Raw genomic sequence first — 27,984 nt, 5'->3', positions numbered from 1 at the left:
TCAATTTAGTATGAGTAAGGTACTGGGCTTCGATGGTAATTCACTTCCTTGTCTTATGAAGGTAAGAATGATTCTTGCAACCGGATATCTTGCTTTTAACATATGAATATCTACTTTCCTTTATGATGTAGGTACCATGCCTTTATTGTTTTATTCTCAGGAAAATTACAGTTTCATACTTCCCTTTAGAATAACACCATAATAGAGGTAATTTGTATGCGTATTGTAAAGTCCTTGGGTCCGAATTATACAGTCTCATCTCAACCTGTGCTTTACCATTTCACCACACAATCAATAAAGCCAAAATTAGAGTATATTCATAATAATAGGGTTAACGAAGCATGAATACATTCAAAAGACTCAAAATATAACAGTTTCCCAACCTAAAAATAGGCCATGCATCGCGGTGTGTAGCTTGTGTGCCATGGCATGTGGCAAAGAACACCTACCTTATTTCATACTGTGTCATACGCTGGTGCACCTGTCTAAAATTTTGCTGTCATTTTGATAGCAAAAATGATGAACTTCTAGCGTGTGTTATTTTCACATCCAATATCCAATTAGAGTGATTCAAGCGCTTATACAAAACTTACGATGTGTACTAGCTAATGGAACAAGTTCGGACTCGATTTGATGATCTGATCTAAAATTAGACACCCAAGTGCAAAAAGATATTTTTTCTTTCAAAAACACACCCCCCAAGTGCTCAATTTGCACTTCTTGTTCCGTTAGACCACTTTGAGCCTTGAACTAAGTCCAAAAGGACCACATACACTTAATTAACATCATATATATCAAATATCACATAAATAGCCCATTTTGGCCTCTTAAAGCCACATCTTGTGGTTTTATATGAGGAAATCAAATATATAGCAAAAATTCACATATAAAACTAGACTTGTTTCACTTTTCATCCTCTGACTCTCACATATAGGGCTCCGTCTCACCATATGGTCAAGAATCACATATGTACTTGACTCTTTCAAATAGAATTCTATCTCACCATTTGTGTCAAGTTCTTACCATTTGTGGTAAGTTCTCATACAATTAACATAATTCACATTCAATTCACAATCAATACACACTCATCACATATATACACTAGTGGAACAAGTTAGAACATCACACGTTTGCTTGTTCGTATTTTAGCCTACCCATGTACCCTCTTTAGGGGCATCCCCAGCACAATGCATCACATATACATATATACAAGCAAGTTTCACAATACCATCCATTTTCTCATATTGACAAACAAATATGCATCTTAGTTGGCAACTTAATTCTATCAACACATTTATACATTCATATCTACTCATAGGCAGTCATAACACTACCAATTGAGGTAACTCTTTTCTTGTTTCCTTTCCCGGCCTTCTCAAGCTCTCTTTACCTGTGTTTAAAAGTAATAGAATGAGATATACGTCCTAATAACTTGGAGGTAACCTCAATTATTGATTAGTAAGCAACATCATAAACAAGTGATAAAGTAGCATGAGTAATGGTAAAAGCAATAATATATGCATATATAGGAATTCATTCTCATCAATCTCATTATACGCATACAATGCAGTCTAATTCCCCCTGGTAGAGTAAACTCTACCCCTGGACTAGGCCCTCCAGTCACCAAGAATAGGGCCCACCATACCATTGCTCAGATCAGTCATTTTTATATGGGTGGTCTTCTAGGTTGATCATGGTGGAGCCTAGCTCTATGCTCTGGATTATCAGGACTTTTTAGCCTTATGCAGAGTAAGACTATGGCCGCCTACCTTAGTCTAGGGTAACCTTGTGGATCATTCAATATTCTAGGTCTGTCATGTAGAGTCAAACTCTATGCTCTTGGATTATCAAAATTTCTTCTCCTAGGTCTGTCCTAGTGGAGTCAAGCTCTGCGCTTTGGATCATCAGGATTTCTTTACCTCTTCATAGTAGGGCCACATTTCCCTATATCATAATCCAGGGTATATCTCGTGGATGTGATGCAAGTCAGTACACACGTCACTTCTCAAACTCATTTCAATTAATATTCACACACCGCATGCATATACTTTCACACTATTGCTACTCTATGAGTTCACAATACAATGCACGGAGTTATATTAAAATACTTACAAACAATTTCACAACAAACAAGTAAAAGGCTTACTCCAGTTACTTTTAACCCTTACTACTAAGGGTTACCAATCACATTAAGCTCCAAAGGGCGCAGATTGTCACGAGCAACTTCACAAGTGCTTAATCTACATAACAAAGTGCCCCTCAGTCAATTCTCAACACAATTCATAGGTATTAATTCGGTTAAACTGAATCACTTGACACATAAAACAGTTCAATTGAACCATTTTCAATTCACTTATTCATTATTTATGATCACTAGCCCTATAGGTTAATCAAACAATCATAATAACTTCCTAACACATTCATCCACCTAATTCACCTTATTGACCTAACTTTTAGGTCATTTTGAGCCTAAATGTTCAAAACTCAATCGTTCAACTCCATACTAGTCATACAACCTTAGTTTTATATTCGATATCCTATCTTAACCCTTTCTTTTAGATTACAACACCTTAGAATCTCATGGTTCGATTACTCAACTGATGAAATTCAATGAAAAAGAGGTAGTATTGAAGCTTGGGATTGCGCTATACTTACCCAGCAAGTAATCAATCGAAGCAGACTCCCGAGCTCTAGATAATGCTTGCCCTAACAGAGATGGCTCCTCTTGCTCTCCAAACATATCTCCAGCCTCCTCCCTTCTATTTTCATGAGCTGTTCATGTTAGCTTTAAATGATTTTTGGACGGTGTGCCACGGCACATGCAACCTTTGCCACGGCGCGTGGCATAATGAGAAAATTCTTACTTGTGCTTGTACGTTCTGTCCCGGATTTCCTCTCTATCCTTTCATCCTATCAATGCAACACCCAAACAACACAAAATATCAACTCCACACTCAAACCACAATCAATTCACTAGTTATTAATTTATCCTTGATTAGCAATTAGTTTTTAAGATTGAAATTCAGGATGTTACAATTCTCTCTTCGTTTAAGGGAATTTTGTCCCCAAAATTCAAACACAAGCCTAACTCACCTTACGGAAAAAATAAGGGTATTGCTTTCTTATACTCTCCTCCATCTCCCATGTCGCGTCACCCGAAGCCATTCCTCGCCAAAACACTTTAACCAATCAGATAGTCTTATTACACAACAACTACTTCTCTTAACATCCACTATCTGTTCTAGTTCAATTTTGATAAGTTAGGTTCTCCTGAAGCTCAACTTTTTTTGGCTCAATCACATGTGATAGATCCGGTTGATATTTCTTCAATTGTGACACATGAAACATCATGTATTCTGGATAGAGGTGGAGGTAAAGCAATTCTATATGCTATAAGACCTACTCTACTCAAAATCTAGTATGGGTTTTATATAGCGAGGTGTTAGTTTCTTGGCCCTTATAGACCTATCAATGTTGGCCAATGGCGAAACTTGGAGAAACACATGATCTCCCACTTCAAACTTTAACGGTCGACGTCACTTATCAGCATAACTCATTTGATGGCTCTAGGTAGTAAGAAGCTTTTGCTATATAACTATGATCTTTTCGGTGGTTTGATCCACAATATTAGGACCAATCACACTTCTCTCACTTAATTCAACCTAACACAAGGGTGATCTACACCTTCTCCTATATAATGCCTTGTACAGTACTATTTGAATACTCAAGTAAAAGCTATTATTATAGGCGAACTCAGCTAAAGGCAAATGGCTATCCCAGTTGTCTTTCCACTCAAGGGCACACGATCAAAACATGTCTTTAGTCTGTATTGGCGCTCTGTAACATCTCAAAAATTAACCTAAGGTTAATTAAGTTAATTTAGTGCAAATGAGTAATTTTTGAAGGAATATTTAGATATAAATAATTTTAGTTAGAAGATTATTATTGGATTTAATTTAGATTAAATTCTAAGTTATGATTTTATAGTAAATAGAAATAGTAATAATAATATTATTATAAAAAAAGAAAGAAGAAGAAGGAAAAAGGACATAAAATAAATTGAAAATTGAAGAGGGGAGAGAGAACTAATTTTTGCTTTGGGTGTTGAGGTGTAAATAATGCCAAAAAAAAAGTAATCTAAAGGGGTGGGGTGGAAATTTTCATGCGTGTGTTTGGTGTACATTATTATTATTATTGTAATAATAATAATGAGAAGGAAGAAAGACGTGTAGGCCCCCCAGTTTTCTTTTGAAAAGCACACATCTGATTCTTTTCTTCATTTCCTTCATTCTTCTTCTTCCTTCCCTTCTCACCGACAGAGAGCGAAACAGAGACAGCGAGCGTGACGCCTGCAGTAGAGCTGAAGTAGAAGATAGGGCTCCATATTAGGATACTTCAGATGAGATTTTAAGTATTTTAAGATTAGGTAAGTGTTCTAAACATTTTTTTTAATTGTTTTTCCCTTTGAATTGCAGATTTTGATATTTTGAAAACCTAGGGTTTGAAAGAGGGATGATTTGATGAGTAAATCTGATTATTGAGGTTGTTAGTAGTGTAATAAATATTCTAGAGTATTATTTTGTTGATAGAATTAGAATTTGAGGCATTTGAGTTTATCCCTAAATCCCTATGGGTAGATTTTTGGTTAAATCTGAAATATAAATTGATTTGTTGATATTTAGATGATTATTTGAGATGAGAAATAATATTATGGCTATAGAATCATGATTCTAGGCTTGAAATCAAGTTTGCAATTTTGGGTATTTTTATGTGCGAATTTTTGGAATAAAAAGGGAAATTTTGATATTAGAAAATTATTTGAATGAAATTATTATGAAGGAGACGATTGAACCTAGTAGATAGATTCAAATACATGAAATTAAATTTTAGAACTTAAGAGGCTAAGACTAAGGTCTTAAAAAAATGAAATAATAAAATAAATACTCAGGTGTTAGAGTTTGAGTGAAAATTGTGTTAATAATATTATTGACACATTGGGATATAATTAATTGTAGATTAATTTTCTTTTGACACCATTCAAGCTTTGGAAAGCTTTGGAAGTGTTGTAACTTGAGGGGTAACCTTTGACCTCTCAAAGGTTGAGGTAATCGGGGGAAATATATTTTATGCATTTGTATGTTAATTAATTATGTTGGTGAAATAAAAGAATATATATATATATATAGATATTACATATATATGTCTAAATTTTGAAATGGTTTATTTGTAATGCATGTGGCTTTGTTGAGACTCTATGACTTGTGATCAAGTTAATTATGACTTGGTGTGAGTAATGAGATTGATGGTTGTTGATATGTGTACTCTACTCTTGATTATGAATTGTGGATTATGCATAGTGATGAATTGTATGAACATGTTGAGTTTTATATGATGCTAATGTGGTTTTGTATGATAATATAAAATTGATGCAAGAGGCATGATTGAATATGATGATTCTTGATGTTTGTTGAGCAAAAAAGTTGATGAGCATGTGGGATAATTTGAATTAATATATGATTTTTTGAAATGCATTTTCTCATGAGTATGATCATATGACGGGAGTTCGCCTTAGTGAAGGAATTAGCGGTTATGCAAAATCCATATGGTACTTGGCTATTAACTAATAATCTTAGGGTTATAGCCGCTACTTACCTTGTAAGGTATTGTAGCATTGTTCCTATTAAGGGACTTGACCCCACTGGCCTACCTGGAGTTTTGCGTAGAGTTAGTTTTGGGTATGACACCCCATAGTGTGTGATTTAGGGGAAACCATGTTCATAAGTGAGTAAGGTAACCCTGACCTGGTAGCCCCTCATAATATGATTAAGGCCTTGGGTAGTCTCACCACATGGACGATCCCTTTCGGTTGTTGGCCCACACAGATTTCATGTCAGAGGAAATAAGGGGGGATATAAGGAAGAGATCGGTCATGTATATTATTACTATCATGTCATTGGAGTGATTGATGGCTATGTTGAGAAATGATTATAATTGTAGAAATGAGAACATGTAGTAATTATGCGAATAATGTATATGTAGCTATTTGTGCAAATTTTGTACTTGACTTTATTCTTAAAATTATTTACATAAGTTAAATGTTAATGTGATTAACATGTTATTAATGTGATTGTTTGAATGGTCACCTTGATAAATTTATTGGCCACTTGCATTCATGATTAATTATCATGCATTTGTAATAACTTAGAGATACCTTGATTACTGAGTGGTTGTATTCACCTCTCTCTTTTAACATATTATAGGAGCTAGCTCATCTCAGAAGAACAGAGAAAAGGAGCATTAGGCCAAGTGATAGTAATCACTTCTGTAGGCCTTTCTCTTTTTATTTTGATATGTGTATTTAGTTTTGATATTGCCAACTAGGATAATATATTCTTGATCCATTTGCATTATGGGTTTTGTATTGGGGGAAATGTATTTTGGGCCTTGGGGAATGTGGTTTGATGCTTGTGCTATATAATGGGCCAAAATATTGTGCAAGTGGAAATAGTTAATATTGCCTAATTTGAGAACTTGAATGTTGTTATGATCTCCCCTTGTGTTTTTTATGTCCAAGGGTGAGCAGTTGATATTAATTATATGCGAATAAAAGGAAAATTCATGTATATGATAGGCTATTGATGAATAGATGATATATAGAGTATGAGATTAGGTATAGTCATTGTGATAAATGTAATTGAGACCTTGACCTCCCGCTGCCAGTTATGGAAGGGTTTGAAGTGGCCAAGTATTATGTCGTAAATATGTATATATGTATTGTAGAGTAAGGCATAGAGAGAAAATAAAAAGGGAAGCTCTTCTTCCATGTTGATGTGTTTCCTTTATCATGCTTTCGCATAAGTTTAATTGAATGATATGAGTTTTTGGAATATTTTAAAGACTTGGGATCTCTTTATATTGAATTGTTTGTAAAAATATATATTAAGAATTTATTTAGATTAATCTCTTATAGGATAATCCTTTTGGGTTAGTCTTTGATTTATTATAGTTAGATGATGATAAGTCCTAATTTAAGATGGCCCCTTACACGTTCAATTTGTCTATTAGTCGGTGGATGGTAAGAGGTACTAAACCTCAACTTGGTATCTATTGTCTTCGGCAGCGCTCCCTAAAACCTCAAGTAAATTGAGGATCTCTATTTGACATTATCCTTGGGTACACCGTGCAGTCTCACTACAACTCATATACTTCTGCATACCTTTCCACATCATAGGTGGCCTTAATTGGCAAGAAATATACTAGCTTGGTCAATCGATCTACAATAACCCATACAGAGTCATATCTTGCCTGAATTTTCGGTAGACTAGATACAAAGTTCATTGAAATGCTATTCCACTTCTACTAGGGAATCTCCAGAGGTGTAGCATCTTAGTCAATCTTTGATGCTTGATCTTCGCTTTTTGACATGTGAGACACCGGTTCACAAACTCAGTAACATCTTATTTCATGCCTTGTCACTATCAATGCTTCTTTATGTCATGGTACATCTTGGTCACATCAGGATGCATCATGTATCTACTCCGACGAGCTTCTTCTAATAGTCCCTTCTGATATCCTCACTCGTTGGTATACAAATTCGGTCTTTATACAGATGAACCCATCATCACTGAAGTAAAACAAAGTAGTACGCCCTTCCTCTATATCCTCTTGCGTAGTTGTAAAAAAATGTGTCCCTCTTTTGACCTTTTTGAATCTCTTTCCAAAACTCATTGAAAATAGTGGTTGAGTGAACTGCATTCAAAGTATAATCTGATGCCTCAAGCTACACCTCTAGCAAAGGCAACAACAATTGATGTTCTTGAACCATCAATTCAGCCACATGTAATGATTTTTAACTCAAAGCATCAACCACTACATTGGCTTTCCCTGGATGATACTTAAACTTAAAGTTGTAATCTTTTAGGAACTTCATCCATCGCCTTTGCCTCATATTGAGCTCTTTTTGATGCACAAGATACTTCAAACTCTTGTGATCACTGCACACATTAAACTTTATACTGTTGAGATAATGTCGCTAAATCTTGAGAGCAAATACTACAATTGCTAACTCCAAGTCATGCATCGGATAACTCTCCTCATGAGGTCACAACTATCTAGATGCATACGCCACAAATCGGTCTTCTTGCATTAACACACACCTCAGACCTTTCAAAGAAGCATCTGTGTAAACTTCGTAAGGTAATTGTGGATTGGGAATTATCAACACTAGTCTGAGGTTAGGTTTTCCTTAAGCTTCACAAAAGCAGCTTCACACTAATCAACCCAAATGAAAGGTTGATCATTCCTCGTCAATCAAGTCAAAGAAACAGTAATATGTGAAAATCCTTAAATGAACCTTCTGTAATAGCTTGTTAAGCCCAGAAAGCTCCTCACCTCAGTCATTAAACTTAGTCATTCCCATTGTAAGACTTCATCCAATTTGTGAGGATCTACTGAAATATCCTTAGTTGACAGCATATGTTCGAGAAATTTTACCTCGTAGTCAAAATTCACACTTACTCAACTTGGCATATAAGTAGTTATCTCTCAGAATCCTTAATACAGTTCTCAAATGCCTTGTCAATACTAATAGCATTCTTCTCTAGAATCATTTTAAGAGAAAACATAGAAAATATGAGAAAAAAATATTTTTCCCATATCAAATATGATTTTTTCCCTAAAAAATATTAACAACAGGGAATGAGACTCGAAAATCTTAATAACCAATATTAAAATGCAATCATGTATGCAATGTAAGTAATCATGTGATTACTAAGTGAGCCATAGAAAACAATTTCAAACATGTTCCAAATAATACAAAACAAGTCCAAACAATATGCATGACCGCCCACCTTATTTCCTCCTTTCTCTGGACCTCTGTCCACACTTAGCACTAACTAACTTGGCCAAAGATAGGTTAGTCCAAGCCCTAACAAACTACTCATTAAATCTAATGAGGAGCATATCATGTGGCACCAAACAATTAAAAACATTTTCCCTAAACGTTTCTTTCAAACCTGAACAAGTCATGCATACAATTAAATCACAAGGTATAATTTCCAAACAATTAATCATACTTTCAAACATATTATTTCTATACAACATATACATATACATCTTTCATCCCACTTGAAAATATTTTCATAAATTAAAATACACATTATCCTATTTTATTCCAAACAAATATTTTCAACAAAACATAGGCACACAATCAATTACATAACAGATACAACAACAAATTAGTAGAGGTTGTCTCGATGCCTTAACAAAATATTTCCCATATAGATGGTTCCTCACCACCAACACCTTCTACACCACAATCTACACATAATTTAAACATATAATATTACCCTAATTATAGGGTTAGGTACAGTGAAACTTCACACCAAATCATATATTTAACTACCCAACAACCTGAGTCTTCCTTAAATCAACTTCTAAATTCCATTTTGTTATTATTATCACCATATATTGTCATTTTGATATCTCCATTGTTATATATCGTCTTCACATTCTTATTGTTATATATTTCATGTATTATGAGTTGCATATTACTATTGAATATTAGATTTCAATTATAATCTCATTAATTATATTGAAATCATTTATTTACTATTTTCGTACTTCTATTATTATCCTTATATCTCTAATTAAGATTTTTTTAAATTTTTTCTGTTTATTTATTTAGCTTCCTATCGCAAAATATCTTCTATTTCCCATAATTTTTATTTTTTTATGATATCATTTATTTATTTATTTTAACTAATTTATCATATCATTTATTTATTTTATAATTATTATTTTAATTTATTTTTCTTATTCTTATTAGAGCCTAGACAAAATAGGGTGTTAATTCACATGTGTATTTTGATTAAGGGGTTTATCTTCAGAAAAGATGGGTAATTATAAAATTAACAGATAATTTTAATTAATTATATATCATAGTATGTTCAAAGTAGTTAAATATGTCGTATAAAAGGGAAAGGGGATTAATTTCCTTCATATATTTACTTACCTAAGTAAATAGTAGACGTTTTAAAGCGAAATTAATTAATTAATTAACTTTTCAAATTACCAGATCTGCAAGACAGCCCAAACTTACCCGTGATTTTGATGAACCATAAATGAGAGCGTTAGCAATCCTACATCTCAACTAAAAAAAACGGCATTTAAATGAGCAATAGCTTTTGCATGTATACGTTTGACATGGCATTAACTGTAAAGTGTAAACTAAAATCATTAATAAGATAGATAGCCTGCTTGTGAGTCAGTCACGGAGTTGCTTGGCTTTTTCAGTATAAAATCTATTTCAGTTGCATCATTACAACGCCAATTAAATAAGTTATATCATGGCTTCCTTGTTCCTTCTCGTCTTGCTGTTTGCACTACTCACCCCTTCAGGGTTTGCCCATTTCTTCAGTCCACCAGTATATGAGCCCCCTATACAGAATCCCCCCATTGAGAAACCACCAATTTATAAACCACTCAATCACAAACCTCCTATAGAGAAGCCACCAATCTACGAGCCTACTATTTACAAGCCCCCGATCGAGAAACCACCCATTTACAAGCCTCTCATAGAGAAGCCGCCAGTCTACCAACCTCCTATTTACAAGCCGCCAATTGAAAAACCACCCATTTATGAACCTCCAATTGAAAGCCCGCTAGTTTACAAGCCTCTAATTGAGAAACCACCCATTTACAAGCCTCCCATAGAGAAGCCACCAATCTACCAACCTCCTATTTACAAGCCCCCAATTGAAAAACCACCCTTTTACGAGCCTCCAATTGAAAGCCCGCCAATCTACAAGCTTCCAGTTGAGAAACCACCTATTTACAAGCCTCCCATAGAGAAACCGCCAATCTACCAGCCTCCTATTTATAAGCCCCCAATTGAGAAACCACCCATTTACGAGCCTCCTATTGAAAATCCGCCAGTCTATAAACCTCCAATTGAGAAACCACCCATTTACAAGCCTCCCGTAGAGAAGCCACCAGTGTATCAACCTCCTATTTACAAGCCCCCAATTGAGAAACCACCCTTTTACAAGCCTCCTCTTGAGAAGCCGCCAATCTACAAGCCTCCAATTGAGAAACCACCCATTTACAAGCCTCCCATAGAGAAACCACCAATGTATAAGCTTCCAATTGAAAAACCACCCATTTACGAGCCTCCTATTGAGAAGCCACCAATTTACAAGCCTCCAATTGAAAAACCACCAATTTACAAGCCTCCCGTAGAGAAGCCACAAGTATATCAACCTCCTATTTACAAGCCCCCAATTGAGAAACCACCCTTTTACAAGCCTCCTCTTGAGAAGCCGCCAATTTACAAGCCCCCAATTGAGAAACCACCCATTTACAAGCCTCCCATAGAGAAACCACCAATCTACAAGCCTCCAATGAAAAAACCACCCATTTACAAGCCTCCAATAGAAAAGCCACCAATCTACCAACCTCCAATAGAAAAACCTCCAATTTATGAGCCTCCAATTTGGACAACCCCAGTTGAAAAACCACTAATTTAAAAGCCTCCAATAGAAAAGCCACCAATTTATGAGCCTCCTAGTTTTAAACCCCCACTAGAGAAACCTCCCATCTATAAGCCTCCCATTTCCAACTCACCAACAGAAAAGCCACCAATTTATGAGCCTCCCATTTACAATCAGCCACCCATTTACATGCCCCCAGTACAAAAATCATCAGTTAACAAGTCACCCATTTAGAAACCCAAAATTTGGGGAGTCTCCCATACAACGGTTTCCACATATCAACAAACTTGCCATTTACGAGCCTCTGTTGCCTCCCCCATCAATTTACAAGCATATGTAAAATAATAATTTGGTCTTCACGGTCTCAAGTAGAACATAACAACGTCTCTCTTAAATACTAACGACTTATATGTTTGGCACCTCGCATCTCTCACTTTGCAATACACGAGTAGATTAGCAGCAGGAGTGAGAAGACTTGAGAGGCAATGTGCTGTATTTTGATTTCTTTTTATATGAAGTATGCTTTTATCTTTTATTAAGTTCCATTCAGTTGATATGCTCATCAAGTTAACGATAACGATCCTTGAAAAATTGCTATACAGATCGACTGTTTGAAAATTCCAATGCAAGGAAGCCATCATAATTGCCATCACTATAATATCAAATTCGCAATCCGAAAAAATTAGTGATGGCCGGATTGACTGACCGATCGAATTTGCAATGGGATTTGCAATTTTTTTTTTTGTCAATAAATCAAAGCTTCCATCAATAATTTTGTCATATTTTAGTGGTGGTAGATCATTTTATATAGTTATGATGAGTTATTGATTGGCCCCAAATTTGAATGGATATTTTTAATATCATTTTCTCATAGGAACGATTTGTAGAATTGTGCTTCTTGTTTTTTTTTTTTCAATTCGTAGTCCAATCTCACTCACATGTCCTGTTATTCGTCATTAAACAAACATAATAACTTACTTAATTAGTTAGTTAACTAGTAAAAGAGAAAATGTCAATTAAGGATCATATAAAAGACCCTGTATTACATTTAAGACCTCATATTATTGAAATTCAAATGATAGATCTTGGTCCTTAATTGTAATTAAAAATAATATTAAGAATTGATAAAAAAAAATATCCTTTATCAAAGAACAATCACCATTCCCAATGGATTTATTGTAGGCTAGTAAAATCATTTATTGGAGAGGAGTTAACTGCGGTGGCTGTGGTTGCAACAGTGGCTATGGAAGTTTCGGCAGGATAAGCTAAAAAGGTAAGAGATAGTTAATAAAAAAATGATGAGAAAGAAATATTTAATAAAATGCATGAAATATTTAATAAAACATATCACAACTTGAACTATATTCACAAATCTCATAAGTCATATGGTAAAAGTACTAACAGCTTCAGACATAGTCTTCATCTCATCAGGAGGGAGGGCATGGAACGAGTACCTCTAGTACTTTTACATCTACCACCACTCTCACATGATCTTCTTGCATTTGCCTATGGTGGATAGTTTGTCTCGAAGTGTGAACGCTACCAAGAGTGACCAAACATCTATCAAGGTCCTTTAGATATAGCTTACAAAGTTCATTAGTATTTCCCACTAAAGGGCCCTCTGACACACGTCCAAGAACATTAATATCTTTCGTGCTATGAAATCTAAGAGACTGTGTATGAGGTGCATCAGTAGTTGTCTCTTGTTGTGAGGTCATAGAGGTCATCATCTCCTCTTTCATTTTTGCAAGTTGGGCTTCCAAGCAGACTTCCAAGCAAGCTTCAAATGAAGCTTCGACATCCTTCATTACTTGTTGCCTTATATTTGTCATTACACTTTCCAACTCCTCTCTCATAATAATACTCGGGCTACTAGAGCATGCAGGTACTTCAAAGTAATATGTGATTCCCACACCAAATTCAACACCTCTAGCACACCCCGAATGCTCTGATTTGCCCAAGATGTCATTTCTATCCTCTGGAGCAAAGGATCCTTGATCTTGTTGTTCCTTAAGAGCCTCATATAACAAACAGAAAAAATCATAATGAATAATTGAATTAAAAAATTAAATATTACTTACAATCATTTCAGCAGCCTCGTGTGCCTTCTTGCCTGTATACCCTCCTTTCTTGTATTAATGACCATATCTCCATTTAGCCTTACAAGAACTTATTTGGACCATTTTATACACATTAAGAGTCTCCATATGCATTCATTACATATTCTTAGTGTAAATTTGCCTAATTGTTCAATTACATGCATAAGGGGCATTTTGGTCATAAAATTCACTTTTTCACCAAAGTAGGGTTAAGCTAGAAATTTATGGTTTTTAATGGGCTCAAATGATTTCTCAAATTATTTTTTATATGTTCATCTTAGGTTGAGAGTTATTAAGAAAAGACAACTTTTTAACATTGTCTCCCTAATAGTTTTCAATTAGCCTTTGACTTTAGTTCAAGTGCATGCTTGTCTACATTTATGTCTTGTGAGGCTTTCATATTCATTTTTCCTTAGTAATTTTAATACTTTGAATGAATTTATCTTAGTCTAATTAAATAAACGTTACGTTATGATTATTTGATTTAATTGTAACCTAGGTGAATTAATGTGACAAATGAAGACATAATTCAAAGCAATCAAATAGAGCTTTTAAATGGAAAAAGAGGCATGACATTATCAGATTTAGAGAGGTCCAAATTAGGCTTGGAATAATGCATTGTATTCTACATTGGAATTGTCATCAATTTTCTTCCAAATTCACAAGTAGTTTTGGCTAAGTGGATAATTAGTTGAAAACCACAACCCTTTGCAAGTTTCTATCTCTTTTCTCTCATTTTCTATTAACCAATTTTGTGCAATTCATATCTCTCACTCTTTTTTCTATCTTCAAACATTTTCTCTCACTTTCTCACTTGTTTTTCAATTTTTCCATCCAATCAATTACCCATATCTCTCTCATTTCTCATCTAAATCACACAAAATCACATTCATTCTTCTCCTTTCTCTCTAATCTCATCCAAACACTCTAATAAAATCAAGGATTGAAGGCTAATATCATCATTGGAAGGAGATTAAGGGTTTAGCCACTTTGGTTCTCAATTTGGAAGCTTTGAAGATAATGATGGATTGCTAGATTTCTCAAGGGATCCTAGAGGGAAGATGGACGGAGGATGAATCAATAGGCTTCTAATGGATAAGACTTTCTAATTCACTTCATTTCTCTTATTTAATTTGATGTTTAACACTTTAGTCTAGGGTTATTCTATAACTGGTTTGTAATTCTAATTGGAATTCATTTTGAAGTAATGAGAGATACTTGTTTGGTTGATTCAGCCATCTCTAGAAATATACATAATCTTGTGTTTTTCTATTGATGATTCTTTTTCTTTGCTCTTATATAGTCTTGTGAGTAAGGTTAAAATATTAGAGAGAACTACCATAGTCTTAGGGTTCAATCTAACCATTGATGTGCCATGGTTTCACTAGGGTCTGTCTAACCTAAACACTTAGTCATTCTAAAATCAAACTAGGGAAAGAACCTAAGGATATTAGTGATGACTTAGGGAATTAAACTAGCTAGATCAAGTTTCTTAAGATAGTCTTCATAAGGAACTACTAAGAGGCCAAGAAGAGAAATCAATCACTAAATCCACAATTAATAAGATAGGTAATGATTTTTCTACTATCTAAACTCTAGGGCTCCACTTTATTAAAGGGTATTCACTTCACTCATTCTTTAGTCTAGGTTTTAGCATTTTTGTTCATTATTTAGTGGCTAAACTCTTCAACTTATAGGTAATTTGTTCACTAAATAACTTCATAATTAAATTGAAACACTCACTAGGGAGATGACCTAAGGTTGACCCTATATTACATTAGGGTTAGAACTATTATTATTTTGATAAGTGTGCGATTAACCCATTCAACAAGAGATAGTGGGTATAAGAGAATAGAAGGATTGAATTTAACTTCATGTTTGAATGATGCAACTACTTCTTCTCATGATTTGTTGATGAGTTTGAAATCTCTACTATTCTTAAACTTGAAATGCTTGAGAAGGGTATATTTTCTTGTGTTGTAGGTACTAATGTCATTGAGACCAAAGCTATTGGAAGAAAATTCTATACTTCCAAAATCCAAGGCTGTGGCTATAGTTTAGGCACTTGAAGATAAGTTGAATAAAAAGTGAGGCGCTGTGAGGGTTGAAAAAGAGAAAAAGCAATTAAGGAGCCTAAATTTAGCAAGGGGGCTATGAGTTCTACACCCAAGTTGGACTTGAAGAAAGTCATTCTTTCTTGTGTGGAGCCATCTACCTTCGCGTTGAAGCCTTTGCCATCCAATCTCAAATATGCATATCTCCTAAGAAGCTTTCAGTAATAATTTCTAACTCTCTATCTCTTAAAGAAGAAAGTGCATTGCTTGATGTTTTAAGAAAGAATAGGCATGTTATTGGTTGGACTTTAGTTGATATTCCTAGAATATACCCTATTGTATGAACTTATAAAATTTTTCTAAAGGACAATGCTAAACACACCAGGCAACTACAAAGGATACTTAACCCATTAATTTTAGATGTTTTAAAGAAAGAGGTAGTTAAGTTGCTTAGTGCTAGGATCATATACCCCATAGTTGACAATGAGTGGGTATCTCCAACTTAAGTTGTCCCTAAAAAGGGATGAATTACTGTGATTAAAAATGAGAAAGGAGAGCTTATCCCTACTAGACTTCAAAATTCTTGGAGAGTGTACATTGATTATAGGAAGCTTGATAATATGACTAGGAAGGACCATTTTTCATTGCCTTTTAGTGATCAAATGCTTAAGAGGTTGGCTTCTAAGTCTCATTATTGCTTCCTTGATAGTTTTAGTGGATACTTTCAAATTCCCATAGCTCTTAATGATCAAGACAATACCACTTTTACATGCCCCTTTAGTACTTTTGCTTATAGGAGGCTGCCTTTTAGTCTATGTAATGCACCTGAAACTTTCCAAAGATGCATGATGTCTATCTTTTGTGATTTCATTAAAAATAGTGTAGAGGTTTTTATGGATGATTGCATAGTATATGGCGAGTCTTTTGAGTCATGCTTGCATTCTTTAGATAAAGTGCTTGATAGGTGAAAAGAAGCTTATGCTTAACTTTGAAAAATGTCATTTTATGATTGACAAGAGCATTGTCTTGGGTCATTTGACTTCTTCAAAGGGCATAGAGATAGATAGGGCTAAGATTGATGTGACTGCTTCATTACCATACCTACTTGTGTGAAAAATTTGAAATCCTTTTCAGGACATGTTGGATTCTATTCATCAGGATGATAAATTAGGATTTAGCAAGGATCATATTCACCATAAAATATGACTTATTCCTCAATAATCATGATTTAGTGAGGAAATAATTTTCTCATTATTTCCTCACTAAATTTGTAGCTAAATGATGGGTCACTAATAATTAGCAAAGAATAATGTTTTCCTCAATAATTTAGCAAGAGATTAGTAAGGACCTAATTTCCTCACTAATAGTAGCGAGACCATAATTTCCTCACTAATCTTATATTTTTATCATGACCATTTAGATTGTCATCGCAATTTCCTCGCTAATAAATTTTATTATTTTATTATTAGTAACAAAATAGCAAGGCCTTTTTCCTTGGTAACAAATTAGTAAGGAACTAAATCCTCACTATTTCCTCACAAATTGGTTTAATTGGAGAGAAATAATTTCCTCATTATTTCCTCATTGAATTGCAAATTGGTTTTATAAGAATCAAAATTTTGGTTATAAATAAATCCAATTCAATCAAGCAATTGACTCGCAAGTGAAATTTTTATTAACAAATAATTCAATCCATAAACAATAACTGTATAAGAAATTTAAAGTACACAATATAATATAAGTTTGCCACATTAAAATCCCTGCCAAATTTAAAGTACACAATATAATCCCTTTAAGCCAATCCTTGTACACCCTACCAAAGCCTCTCTCCTAATATAGATTTAGCTCTGAAATTTCTAGTTGCTACCTTTAGTTCTTCGAAAGTGAAATCTATCAAGTTTGCCACATCCAATATCTATCCATTAGGTCACCTCTCCACCTCTATTTATTCATGTCTACAAGCCATTAGATTCCTTACAATCAAAAGAGGAATTATTGCAAATAAACTAATTAAGTTGTCAAGAAGAAAAGTGTCAAATGCAAGCTACAGAGAAATACACTTTACCATGGTAGTGGGTAAAGAGACAACACAAATACCTTCATGCTTGAGTGTGTGCTCATCTAGCCCGGTCCCCATATGCCACAACCTACAAGGAAAACATTTGTATTCTTCAAATGTTTGTACATAATATGGTTATTGTGAATTATTTATATTCTAGCAATTCACACAACTAAGTTGAGCTAAGTAGAGTATCTACCAAGAAAATAACTATCTTTTGCAACTCCATTAAATCAAAAGAACTAGAAATTATAATTGTTACAATTGCCTATTTGTAATCATAATCTTTCCTTAGCATAAGTATAGTTTTGTTTAGGTACTTTACAATAAGGGGCATAAAATGTATGAAAGGTAGTTATTTTCCAATCAACAAAATGTCAAGAGAATCTAGCTCAAAATGCAAAACTTTAAACATACAAATTAAATCCAAAGTCATCCATTCAAATTAAATGAATTATACTTGAGTACGTGTAACATCCTGAATTTCAATCCCAAGAACTAGTTGCTAATCAAGGGTAAATTAATAATTAGGAAATTGATTGTGGTTTAAGTATGGAGTTGATATTTTGTGTTGTTTGGGTGTTGCATTGATAGGATAAAAGGATAGAGAGGTAATTCAAGACAGAACCTGTGAGCACAAGTAAGAATTTTCTCACTGTGCCACGTGCCGCGGCGCACCATCCAAAAATCACTTAAAGCTTATGTGAATAGCTTATGAAAATAAAAGGGAGGAGGCTGGAGAAGCGTTTGAAGAGCAAGAGGAAGACATCTCTACTAGGGCAAGTATTATCTGGAGCTCAGGAGTCTGCTTCGATTGATTACTTGCTAGGTAAGCATCACGCAATCCTAAGCTTCAATTCTACCTCTTTCTCATTGAATTTCATAAGTTGAGAAATCAAACCATGAGATTAGGAGGCATTGTAATCTAAAAGAAAGGGTTAAAACGAGATATCGAATATAGAACTAAGATTTTGACCAATATGGAGTTGAACAGTTGAGTTTTAAGCATTTAGGCTCAAAATGACCTAAAAGTTTGGTAAATAGGGTGAATTTGGGTGGATAAGTGCGTTCGGAAATTGTTATGATTGTTTGAATAGCTTATAGGGCTAATGACCATAAATAATAGATAAGTAAATTGAAAAGGGTTCAATTGAACTATTTTATGTGTTAAAGGATTTTGTTTAGCTGAAATCAATGCCTATGAATTGTGTCGATAATTGACTGAGAGACACTGTGTTATGTGGATTGAGCACATTTGAAGTTACTCGTGAGAATCTGTGCCCTTAAAAGCTTAGTATGATTGGTAACCCTTAGTCGCAAGGGTTACTATTAACTAGAGTAAGCCTTTTACTTGTTTGTTTATAAAATTGTTTGCAAGTATTTTAATATAACTACATGCATTGTATTGTGAATTGATAGAATAGCAATATTGTGAAAGTATATGTATGTGAATGTGCGAGTATTGATTGAAATAAATTTGAGAAGTAACACGTGCACTGACATGCATAGCATCCACAAGATATACCCTAAATTATGGTAAGGGGAAATGCGGCCTTATTATGAGGAGGTCCAGGAAGTCCTGATGATCCAGAGCGTAGAGCTTGACTCTACTAAGATAGACTTAGGAGAAGAAATCCTAATGATCCAGAGCGTAAAGCTTGACTTTGCCATGACAAACCTAGGAGATTGAATGATCCACGAGGTTACCTTAAACTAGGATAAGGGGTTGTCATCCTACTTTATATAAAACTAGGAAATCCTGATGATCCAGAGCATAAATCTGGGCTCTACCATGATCAACCTAGAAGACCACCTATATGAAAATGACCTAGTCTGAGCAGTGGTATGATGGGCTCTATTCCTGGTGACTGGAAGGCTTGGTCCAGGGGTAGAGTTTACTCTACCGGGGGGAACTAGGACTGCTTTGCATGAGTATAACGATATTGATGAAAATGAATTCCTATATATGCATATATTATTGCTTTTACCATTACTCATGCTACTTCATCGCTTGTTTATGATTTTATTTACTAACCGATAGTTGAGATTACCTTCGAGTTACTAGGATGTATGTCTCACTCCATTACTTTTGAACATAGGTAAAGAGAGATTGAAAAGGCTGGAAAAGAAAGCAAGAAAAGAGTAGCCTCAATTGATAGTGATATGACTCCCTATAAGTAGATATGAATGTATAAATGTGTTGATAGAATTAAGTTGCCAACTAAGATGCATATTTGTATGTGAATATGAGAAAGTGGATGGTATTGTGAAACTTGCTTGTATATATGTATATTTGATGCATTTTGCTAAGGTGGCCCTGAGGAAGGTGCATGGGTAAACTCAAATGCGAACAACCAACCGTGTGATTTTATAACTTGTTACACTAGTATATATATGTGATGATTGTGAATTGAATGCGAATTGTGTTAATTGTATGAGAACTTAACACAAATGGTAAGAACTTGATACAAATGATGAGGTGGAGCCCCATTTAGAAGAACCGAGTACATATGTGATTTCCGACCATATGGTGAGACAAAGCTCTATTTGTGAGAATTGGAGGATGGAAAGTAGAACAAGTCTAGTTTCATATATGAATTTGTGCTATATATGTGATTTTTTTCATATAAAACCATAAGTGTGTAATGTGGTTTTGAGAAGCCAAAATGGGCTATTGATGTGATATTTAATATATATAATGTTAATCAGGTGTATGTGGTCCTTTTGGACTTAATTTAAGGCCCAAAGTGGTCTAATGGAACAAGAAATGCAAATTGAGCACTTGGGGTGTGCGTTTTTGGAAGAAAAGTGACTTTTTATACCTGAGTGTCTAATTTTAGATCAGATTGTCATATCGAGTCCAAAATTATTCCATTAACTAGTACATATCGTAAGCTTCATGTGGATGCTTGAATCATTCCAATCGAATATCGGATGTGAAAATGGCACACGCTGAAAGTTCATCATTTTTGTTGTCAAAATGACAACAAAATTTTAGACAGGCGCGCCACAGTGCATGACGCAATATGAAACAAGGCAAGTATGTCACGACACACATGCTGCACGCCATGGCGTATAGCCCATTTTTTAGGTTGGGAAATTGTGATATTTTAAGTCTTTTAAATGGGTTCATGCTTTCATTAGCCCTATTATTTGAATATATGTTTTAAGAAGTCAGGATCCCACGATTTTGAAAACAAATTAAGGGCTATTACTCTGATTTTGGACTTATTGATTATGTGGTAAAAAGGTAAAGCACAGATTGAGATGGGACTTTATAGTTCGGCCCTAAAGACTTTACAGTTTGGTATCAGTTTTTTATGGTTTTGATCTATTTGGACCTTGCATTGCATTAGTTGGCAACTTTTATATATTCATTACTCTTTTTTAGCCTCTAACACCTATTTACTGACTTTTTCTACCTTTACTCTAAAGGAGGGAAAAAAGGTATGTGAAGCTACTGTAGCTATATTGTTGCATTGCTATAGAGCTATAAGACAACGTGGTAGAGTTCCACGACGCACACGGGCTCAGCATGCCTAAGATATGCAAGATTTGAAGCTCCCACCGGAATAACCTCATGGTAATGACCCTATCATGGCACATATACTAGAAGTCATGCTGAACATTCAGAGAAGTCTAGCAAGCCATGATGCCCTGAACCGTAATAGGGATTACAAGGAGCCAAGGCTAGAGCAAGAGGCAAGCCTTAAGGGTGAAGAGAGAGTAAAAACTGAGCAGCAACTTGAGATACAGTTTAGTGGGCCAGTGACCTCCCATGTTGTAGGGAGTAGACCAATGACCAATAAGGAAGATCAACAGATTCCCATAGACTGAGTCTAGAGGACTTTTTTACGATTGAATCCACCAACTTTTGATGGCAACATAAAAGAGGGAGATGTTAAGAACTGGATCAAGAAGATGGAGACCATTTTTTAGGTTACTTTATGTTCCTCTGAGCAATAAGTGGCATTGGCTATTGTGTAGTTGATTGAGGATGCCAAACATTAGTGGCATTCGATAAGACCCTCGAGTGGTAGTCGGCTCAATTGGGAGCAGTTCAAAGTGAGATTCTTTAACTATCACTTCCCTGTGACTTTTAGAGATGAGAAAGAAGTGAAATTCTATACTTTGTAGTAAGGAGAGTTGGATGAGGAGTCATTTATGAGGAAGTTCAACCAGCTTTCTAAATTTGTAACTTATCTACATGAGAAAGATGATAGCAAATAGAGAGCTAAGAGTTGAAAGAAAAGATGCCCCCTGAGTATAGAAGGCAAATTGCCTTGTTAGGAGAAGCTACATACGAGGAAACTTGCAACCAATTTTGAATAGCTGCGAGGCGAGGTCGAGAGGCAGATGTTAAGAAGAGAAGAGATAACTATGAGTAGTTTTCCATTGCATTAGGCCCAACTGGAGGGGTATCAAAGAGAAGAAGTTTTGGTGCCAGTGGTTCTGGATCCTCGGGCACGAGGATATTCAATAAAGGAGCACAATCTCGAGGAGTAATTGGCTAGGGCAAAAGGTTTAATAGGGCTAGAGATTCTAGAACTCCACAGCAATCGAGTCAGACTACTACTGCCCTTACTTCTCGTGTGAGCACTACGTGCTCACCTATGTGCACGATTTGCAAGCAAAATCATCCTAAAATGTGTTAGGCATACTACATCTGTGGTGGTATGGGTCATTTTGTGAGGGATTGCCTCAAGAATTGAGGGGGAGCTTTTGAGCAGTGGCTAGCATTGCTAAGACTAGTTTACACTATTTCTCGAGAGGAGGCTCAAACAGTGCCGAATTTGATCATAGGCACAATTTCTATTTGCGAGCAAAAAGTTGAGGTTCTATTTGATTCGAGAGCTACTCATTCATTTGTATCGCATGATTGTGTAGAGAAGTTAGATTTGCCTATGCATGAATTGCCCTATATTGTTAAATTGTCTACACCCTTTGGACTACTGGATAAGACTAGTAAGGTATGTAAAAGAGTTGAGTTATGCTTTAAGGGTAGAACTTTGGTGATAGATCTGATCCTGATTCCTATGCAAGGATTAGATGTTATTATTGGAATGGACTAGTTGGTAGGAAATAATGCTACCTTGGATTGCGCCAAGAAGATGGTATTACTACCAATTCATGTGACACCTACTATGGTTTCCATAATAATCGCCAATCAGCTAAGATTGTTATCAGTAGTACAAGTTGAGAGGTTGGTTTCTAAAAGTTGTCAAGCCTATGCAGTTTTCTTTATGATGGAAGGCAGCGGCAATAGTGACAATATTGATAAGATTCAAGTGGTGAATAAGTTTCCAGAAGTGTTTACGGATGAGGTATCAGGTTTGCCACTGGAATGAGAAGTAGAATTCTCTATTGATTTGGCAACTGTACCGAGCCGATTTCAAAAGCACCATATAGAATGGCTCCTTTTGTATTGGTAGAGCTTAAGAAGCAGCTTGAAGAGTTGCTAGAGAAGGGTTTCATATGCCATAATGTGTCACCATAGGGTTCGCCAGTCCTGTTTGTGAAAAAGAAGGATGGCAACCTATGATTGTATATCGATTATAGGCAACTGAATAAGGTGACAATAAAGAACAAGTATCCATTCCAAGAATAGATGATTTGCTCAATCAGCTAGTGGGAGCTTCAGTGTTTTCTAAGATTGATTTGCAATCTAGGTACCATCAGTTGAGAGTAAATTCAAAGTATGTGCCCAAGACAACATTTTGTACTCGATACAGTCACTTTGAGTTTTTGTGATGCCATTCAGGTTAACAAATGCACTTATAGTTTTCATGGATTACATGAACTATATATTCCGTCCCTTCTTAGATCAATTTGTTGTCATGTTCTTAGATGGCATACTGATATACTCTAAGGATGAAGAAAAGCATGCAAGGCATTTGAGAACTGTATTAAGGATTCTGAGAGATAACTACTTATATGCCAAGTTGAGTAAGTGTGAATTTTGACTACGAGGTAAAATTTCTCGAACATATGCTGTCAACTAAGGATATTTCAGTAGATCCTCACAAATTGGATGAAGTCTTACAATGGGAATGACTAAGTTTAATGAAAATATTTTAATTTATGAAAATATTTTCAAGTGGGATGAAAGATGTATATGTATATGTTGTATAGAAATAATATGTTTGAAAGTATGATTAATTGTTTGGAAATTATACCTTGTGATTTAATTGTATGCATGACTTGTTCAGGTTTGAAAGAAACGTTTAGGGAAAATGTTTTTAATTGTTTGGTGCCACATGATATGCTCCTCATTAGATTTAATGAGTAGTTTGTTAGGGCTTGGACTAACCTATCTTTGGCCAAGTTAGTTAGTGCTAAGTGTGGACAGAGGTCCAGAGAAAGGAGGAAATAAGGTGGGCGGTCATGCATATTGTTTGGACTTGTTTTGTATTATTTGGAACATGTTTGAAATTGTTTTCTATGGCTCACTTAGTAATCACATGATTACTTACATTGCATACATGATTGCATTTTAATATTGGTTATTAAGATTTTCGAGTCTCATTCCCTGTTGTTAATATTTTTATAGGGAAAAAATCATATTTGATATGGGAAAAATATATTTTTTTCTCATATTTTCTATGTTTTCTCTTAAAATGATTCTAGAGAAGAATGCTATTAGTATTGACTAGTCACATGATTATTTAAATAAGCAATGGATGGCCATTGCTTTATGTTATGTTGATAGGGAATGAAGTATTATTGAGCGTTTTACAAGTGTAGCCCATGTTATAAAGATTACAAACATTGTTCTTTTAATTCCACAATTGAGAAATAGTTATTTAAATGAGGGTTAAGCATATCAAGTATTCATGGGCAAGGTTATGATGGTGCCAACAATTTGCAGCGTGAATTATCCAGTCTACAAATTCTAATTTTATAAGTAAATTCACAAGCATTTTATGTGCAATATTTTTCTCATCAACTACAACTTACATTAATTGTTGTAGCAACAAAAAATCATATTCAAGTTGCTGCATTTTTCAATTTAGCATCTACTAGATAAAATGTTCTTGGGAGTCCTTGTAATTTTTTTGACATGATTCATGAAACAGAAAATAGCAGAAATGAAGGAGACAATGGAACTAAAAGACATGGATTCTACGCTAAGGTAAGTCATATATTAGTAAAAGAAATACAAGCATGGCGTCACGCGCGTATGCATGTGATGTGGAAAGATATGATGGTCCCGATGAGGATGACATGACACGACATTGCCCGCAGGTGGGAATGGATTGAAGGAAATAAAACTTCATTCTAATATGTCAAAAAAAATTTTTCATAAAATTTTCTTAAAATAATTCAAGAGAAATAGTTTCTCACAGAAAATTTTAAGGGCTTAATTTTTTTTTTCTTTTGAGAGAAAATCTAAGAGAAATCTCTTTGTTTCTCTAAAATTTTTGAAATTTTCACTTAGAATAATTCTTGAGAAAAATGCTATTAGTTATGATGAGTCACATGATTATTCAAATAAGAAATAAATGTTGTTGCTTTACGTTATGCTTACAGGGAAGGAAGTACTGTTGAGGGTTTTACTAATATAGACCATGTTTCAAAGATTACTAACATTGTCCTTTAAATTCCACAATTGACAAATTGTGATTTAAATAAGGGTGAAGCATATCAGGTATTGATGGGCAAGGTTATGATGGCGCCAGCAATTTGTAGCGTGAATTTTGTAGTCTTAAAAGTATAATTTTATAGGTGAAGCCATAAGCATTTTATGTGCATTACTTTTCTCATCAACTATAACATAGGTTAATTGTTGTGCTATTTAAAAACAATAATCAGGTTGCCGCAATTTTCAATTTAGCATCTACCAAATCAAATGTTCTATCAATACATTGCCTACAGGGGGGAAGGGATTGGAGGAAATAAAACTTGGTACAAATACATCACAAAAATTTCTCAAGAAATTTCTCTAAAACTATCCAGAGAGAAGTTCTAGCATATTATTCAAATTAAATCATTTTGTCTTTGGTAATAGTTTCTCATCAAAAATTTCAAGATAAAAAAATTTCGTTCGAGTTTTTTCTTTCTTAATTTTCTATTTTTGAGAGAAAATCCAAGAGAAATCTCTTCTCCCTCAAATTTTCAAAGTTTTCATCTAGAATAATTCTATAGAAAGATGCTATTGGTCATGACAAGTCACGTGATTGTTCAAATAAGTAATAGATGCGGCTGCTTTCCATTAGGTTTAAAGGGATGGAAGTATTGTTGAGCATTTTATAAGTATAGTCCATGTTACAAAGATTATTAACATTGTCCTTTTAATTCCACAATTGAGAAATAGTTATTTAAATAAGGGTTAAGCATATCAAGTATTCGTGGGCAAGGTTATGATGGCGCTAGCAATTTGTAGTAAGAATTTTATGGTCTTGAATTTTCAATCTTATAGGTGAATCCACAAGCATTTTGTGTGCATTACTTTTCTCATCAACTAAAACTTACGTTAATTGTTGTGCTAGCTAAAAATCATATTCAGATTGCTGCATTTTCAATTTATCACCTACCAGATCAAATGTTCTTGGGAGTCCTTGTAAGTTTCTAGACTTGATTCGTGAAAAAAAAAAGCCCAAATGAGGGAGACACTGGAACCAAAATGTGCGGAATCTATGCCAAGGTAAGTTGTACATTAGTAAAATAAATACAGGCATGGCATCGTGCACTCATGCAAGTAATGTGGAAAGACATGATGATAAAGAGGAGGATGACATAGCACGACGTTGCCTGCAGGTGGGAAGGAATTGACATAAATAAAACTATTCAAAAAAATTTCTCATGGAATTACTCTTAAAAACTAAGCGAGAGAAGGTTCTCACGGACTTCTCCGAGGAAAGTTCTCAAGGATTATTCTAAGAGAACCATTTTCTCTCGGAATAATTCAAGGGAAATAGTTTGTCATAGAAAATTTTGAGAGAAAAAAGTTTCCTTGAAGTTTTTCTTATTTATTTTTTTTTCAAGAGAAAATCTACGTGAAATCTCTTTAATTTTCACCTAGAATAATTCTAGAGAAAAATATTATCAGATATGACTAGTGACATGATTGTTCAAATAAGCAATAGATGCCATTGCTTTACATTATGTTTACAGGGAGAAGGAAATAAAGTTGAGCATTTTACAAGTATAGTCCATGCTACAAAGATGATTAACATTGTCTTTTTAATTCCACAATTGAGAAATAGTCATTTAAATTAAGGTTAAGTATATCAAGCATTTGTGGGCAAGGTTATGATAGCATCAACAATTTGCAGCATGAATTTTGTGGTCTTGAAAGTCCAATTTTACAGGTGAAGCTACAAGCATTTTATGTGCATTACTTTTCTCATTAACTAAAACTTATGTCAATTGTTGTGCTAGCTAAAAATCATATTTAGGTTGCTGCATTTTTTCAATTTAGCATCTGCCAGATCAAATGTTCTACTAATAGGTTGCTCGCAGGTGGGAAGGAATTGGAGGAAGTAATACTTTCTACAAATACGTGATGAAAATTTCTCATGGAATTTCTCTAGAAATTTATCCGAAGAAGGTTCTCATAGACTTTTTCAAGAGAAGTTCTCGTGAATTATTATGAGAGAATCATTTTCTCTGGGAATAATCTAAGAGAAATAGTTTCTCACCAACAATTTTGAAAGAAAAAAAATATCCTTTTTGTTTTTTCTTGCTTAATTTTTTTCCGAGAGAAAATCTAGGAGAAATCCAGGGTTGTTTGAAACTATTTTCATTTTATTATTCTTAAAACTGGTGTTTTATAGAACATGTTTTGAGAATAAAAAATAAGAAAAATTGGTATTTTTCTCATTCTCCCTTGTTCTCCAGAACAATAATCCCATAATATCTAAATTTTTTTTCTATTTTTATGTTCTCTAGTACAATATTTTATTTTTTTTGTTCTCCAAAACATTTTTTGAAAACACTTTTTCTAACAATTTTTTTTGTTCTCTTGTTCTGGAAAACAGAAAACTGTTTCCAAAATAAGTTTTCAAATAAAGCCCTATTTTCTCTCAAATATATTAGAGAGAAGGTTCTCGCAGACTTTTCTAAGAGAAGTTCATACGTATTATTTTGATAGAATCATTTTCACTCGGTATAATCCTAGAGAAATAGTTTCTCATAGAAAATTTTGAGAGAAAAAATATCCTACGAGTTTTTTCCTGCTAAATTTTTTTCGACAAAAAATCCTAGAGAAACCAATTTTCCTTCAAACTTTCAACGTTTTCACCTAGAATAATTCTAGAGAAAATACTATTATTTATGACAAA

The 27,984-nt window shown here is 34.4% G+C and overlaps 1 protein-coding gene and 3 long non-coding RNA genes across 4 annotated transcripts; 3 read left to right on the top strand and 1 right to left on the bottom strand.

The window, feature by feature from the left end:
* On the top strand, window positions 1–25,497 carry LOC129298427 (uncharacterized). The gene is made up of 4 exons (XR_008590349.1): window positions 1–61; window positions 12,672–15,863; window positions 18,296–18,530; window positions 24,778–25,497. It is a non-coding gene; the product is annotated as an uncharacterized LOC129298427 (long non-coding RNA).
* LOC129298428 (uncharacterized) lies at window positions 4,347–6,355 on the top strand. Its single transcript, XR_008590350.1, has 3 exons — window positions 4,347–4,426; window positions 5,016–5,104; window positions 6,261–6,355. It is a non-coding gene; the product is annotated as an uncharacterized LOC129298428 (long non-coding RNA).
* Window positions 10,324–12,024, top strand: LOC129298426 (repetitive proline-rich cell wall protein 2-like). The gene has a single exon (XM_054936840.1). The coding sequence runs from the start codon at window positions 10,347–10,349 to the stop codon at window positions 11,523–11,525; it is 1,179 nt and encodes a 392-aa protein (XP_054792815.1). The 5' UTR covers window positions 10,324–10,346; the 3' UTR covers window positions 11,526–12,024.
* LOC129298429 (uncharacterized) lies at window positions 17,295–18,066 on the bottom strand. The gene is made up of 2 exons (XR_008590351.1): window positions 17,740–18,066; window positions 17,295–17,597 (listed from the first exon to the last, which is right to left on the bottom strand). It is a non-coding gene; the product is annotated as an uncharacterized LOC129298429 (long non-coding RNA).
* Window positions 25,498–27,984: the final 2,487 nt, after the last annotated feature.

The sequence above is a fragment of the Prosopis cineraria genome, unplaced genomic scaffold (assembly GCF_029017545.1).
Source record: "Prosopis cineraria cultivar Desert tree isolate PC_DT_omini unplaced genomic scaffold, ASM2901754v1 PC806, whole genome shotgun sequence".
In the NCBI taxonomy this organism is placed as follows: Eukaryota; Viridiplantae; Streptophyta; class Magnoliopsida; order Fabales; family Fabaceae; genus Prosopis; species Prosopis cineraria.
Note: the sequence above shows the minus strand (reverse complement) of the source record. Positions and strands in the feature narration are given on the sequence as shown.

Excerpts from the sequence above, each read along its gene's own strand:
- LOC129298426 (XM_054936840.1), top strand. The coding sequence starts at position 10,347 with ATGGCTTCCTTGTTCCTTCTCGTCTTGCTGTTTGCACTACTCACCCCT.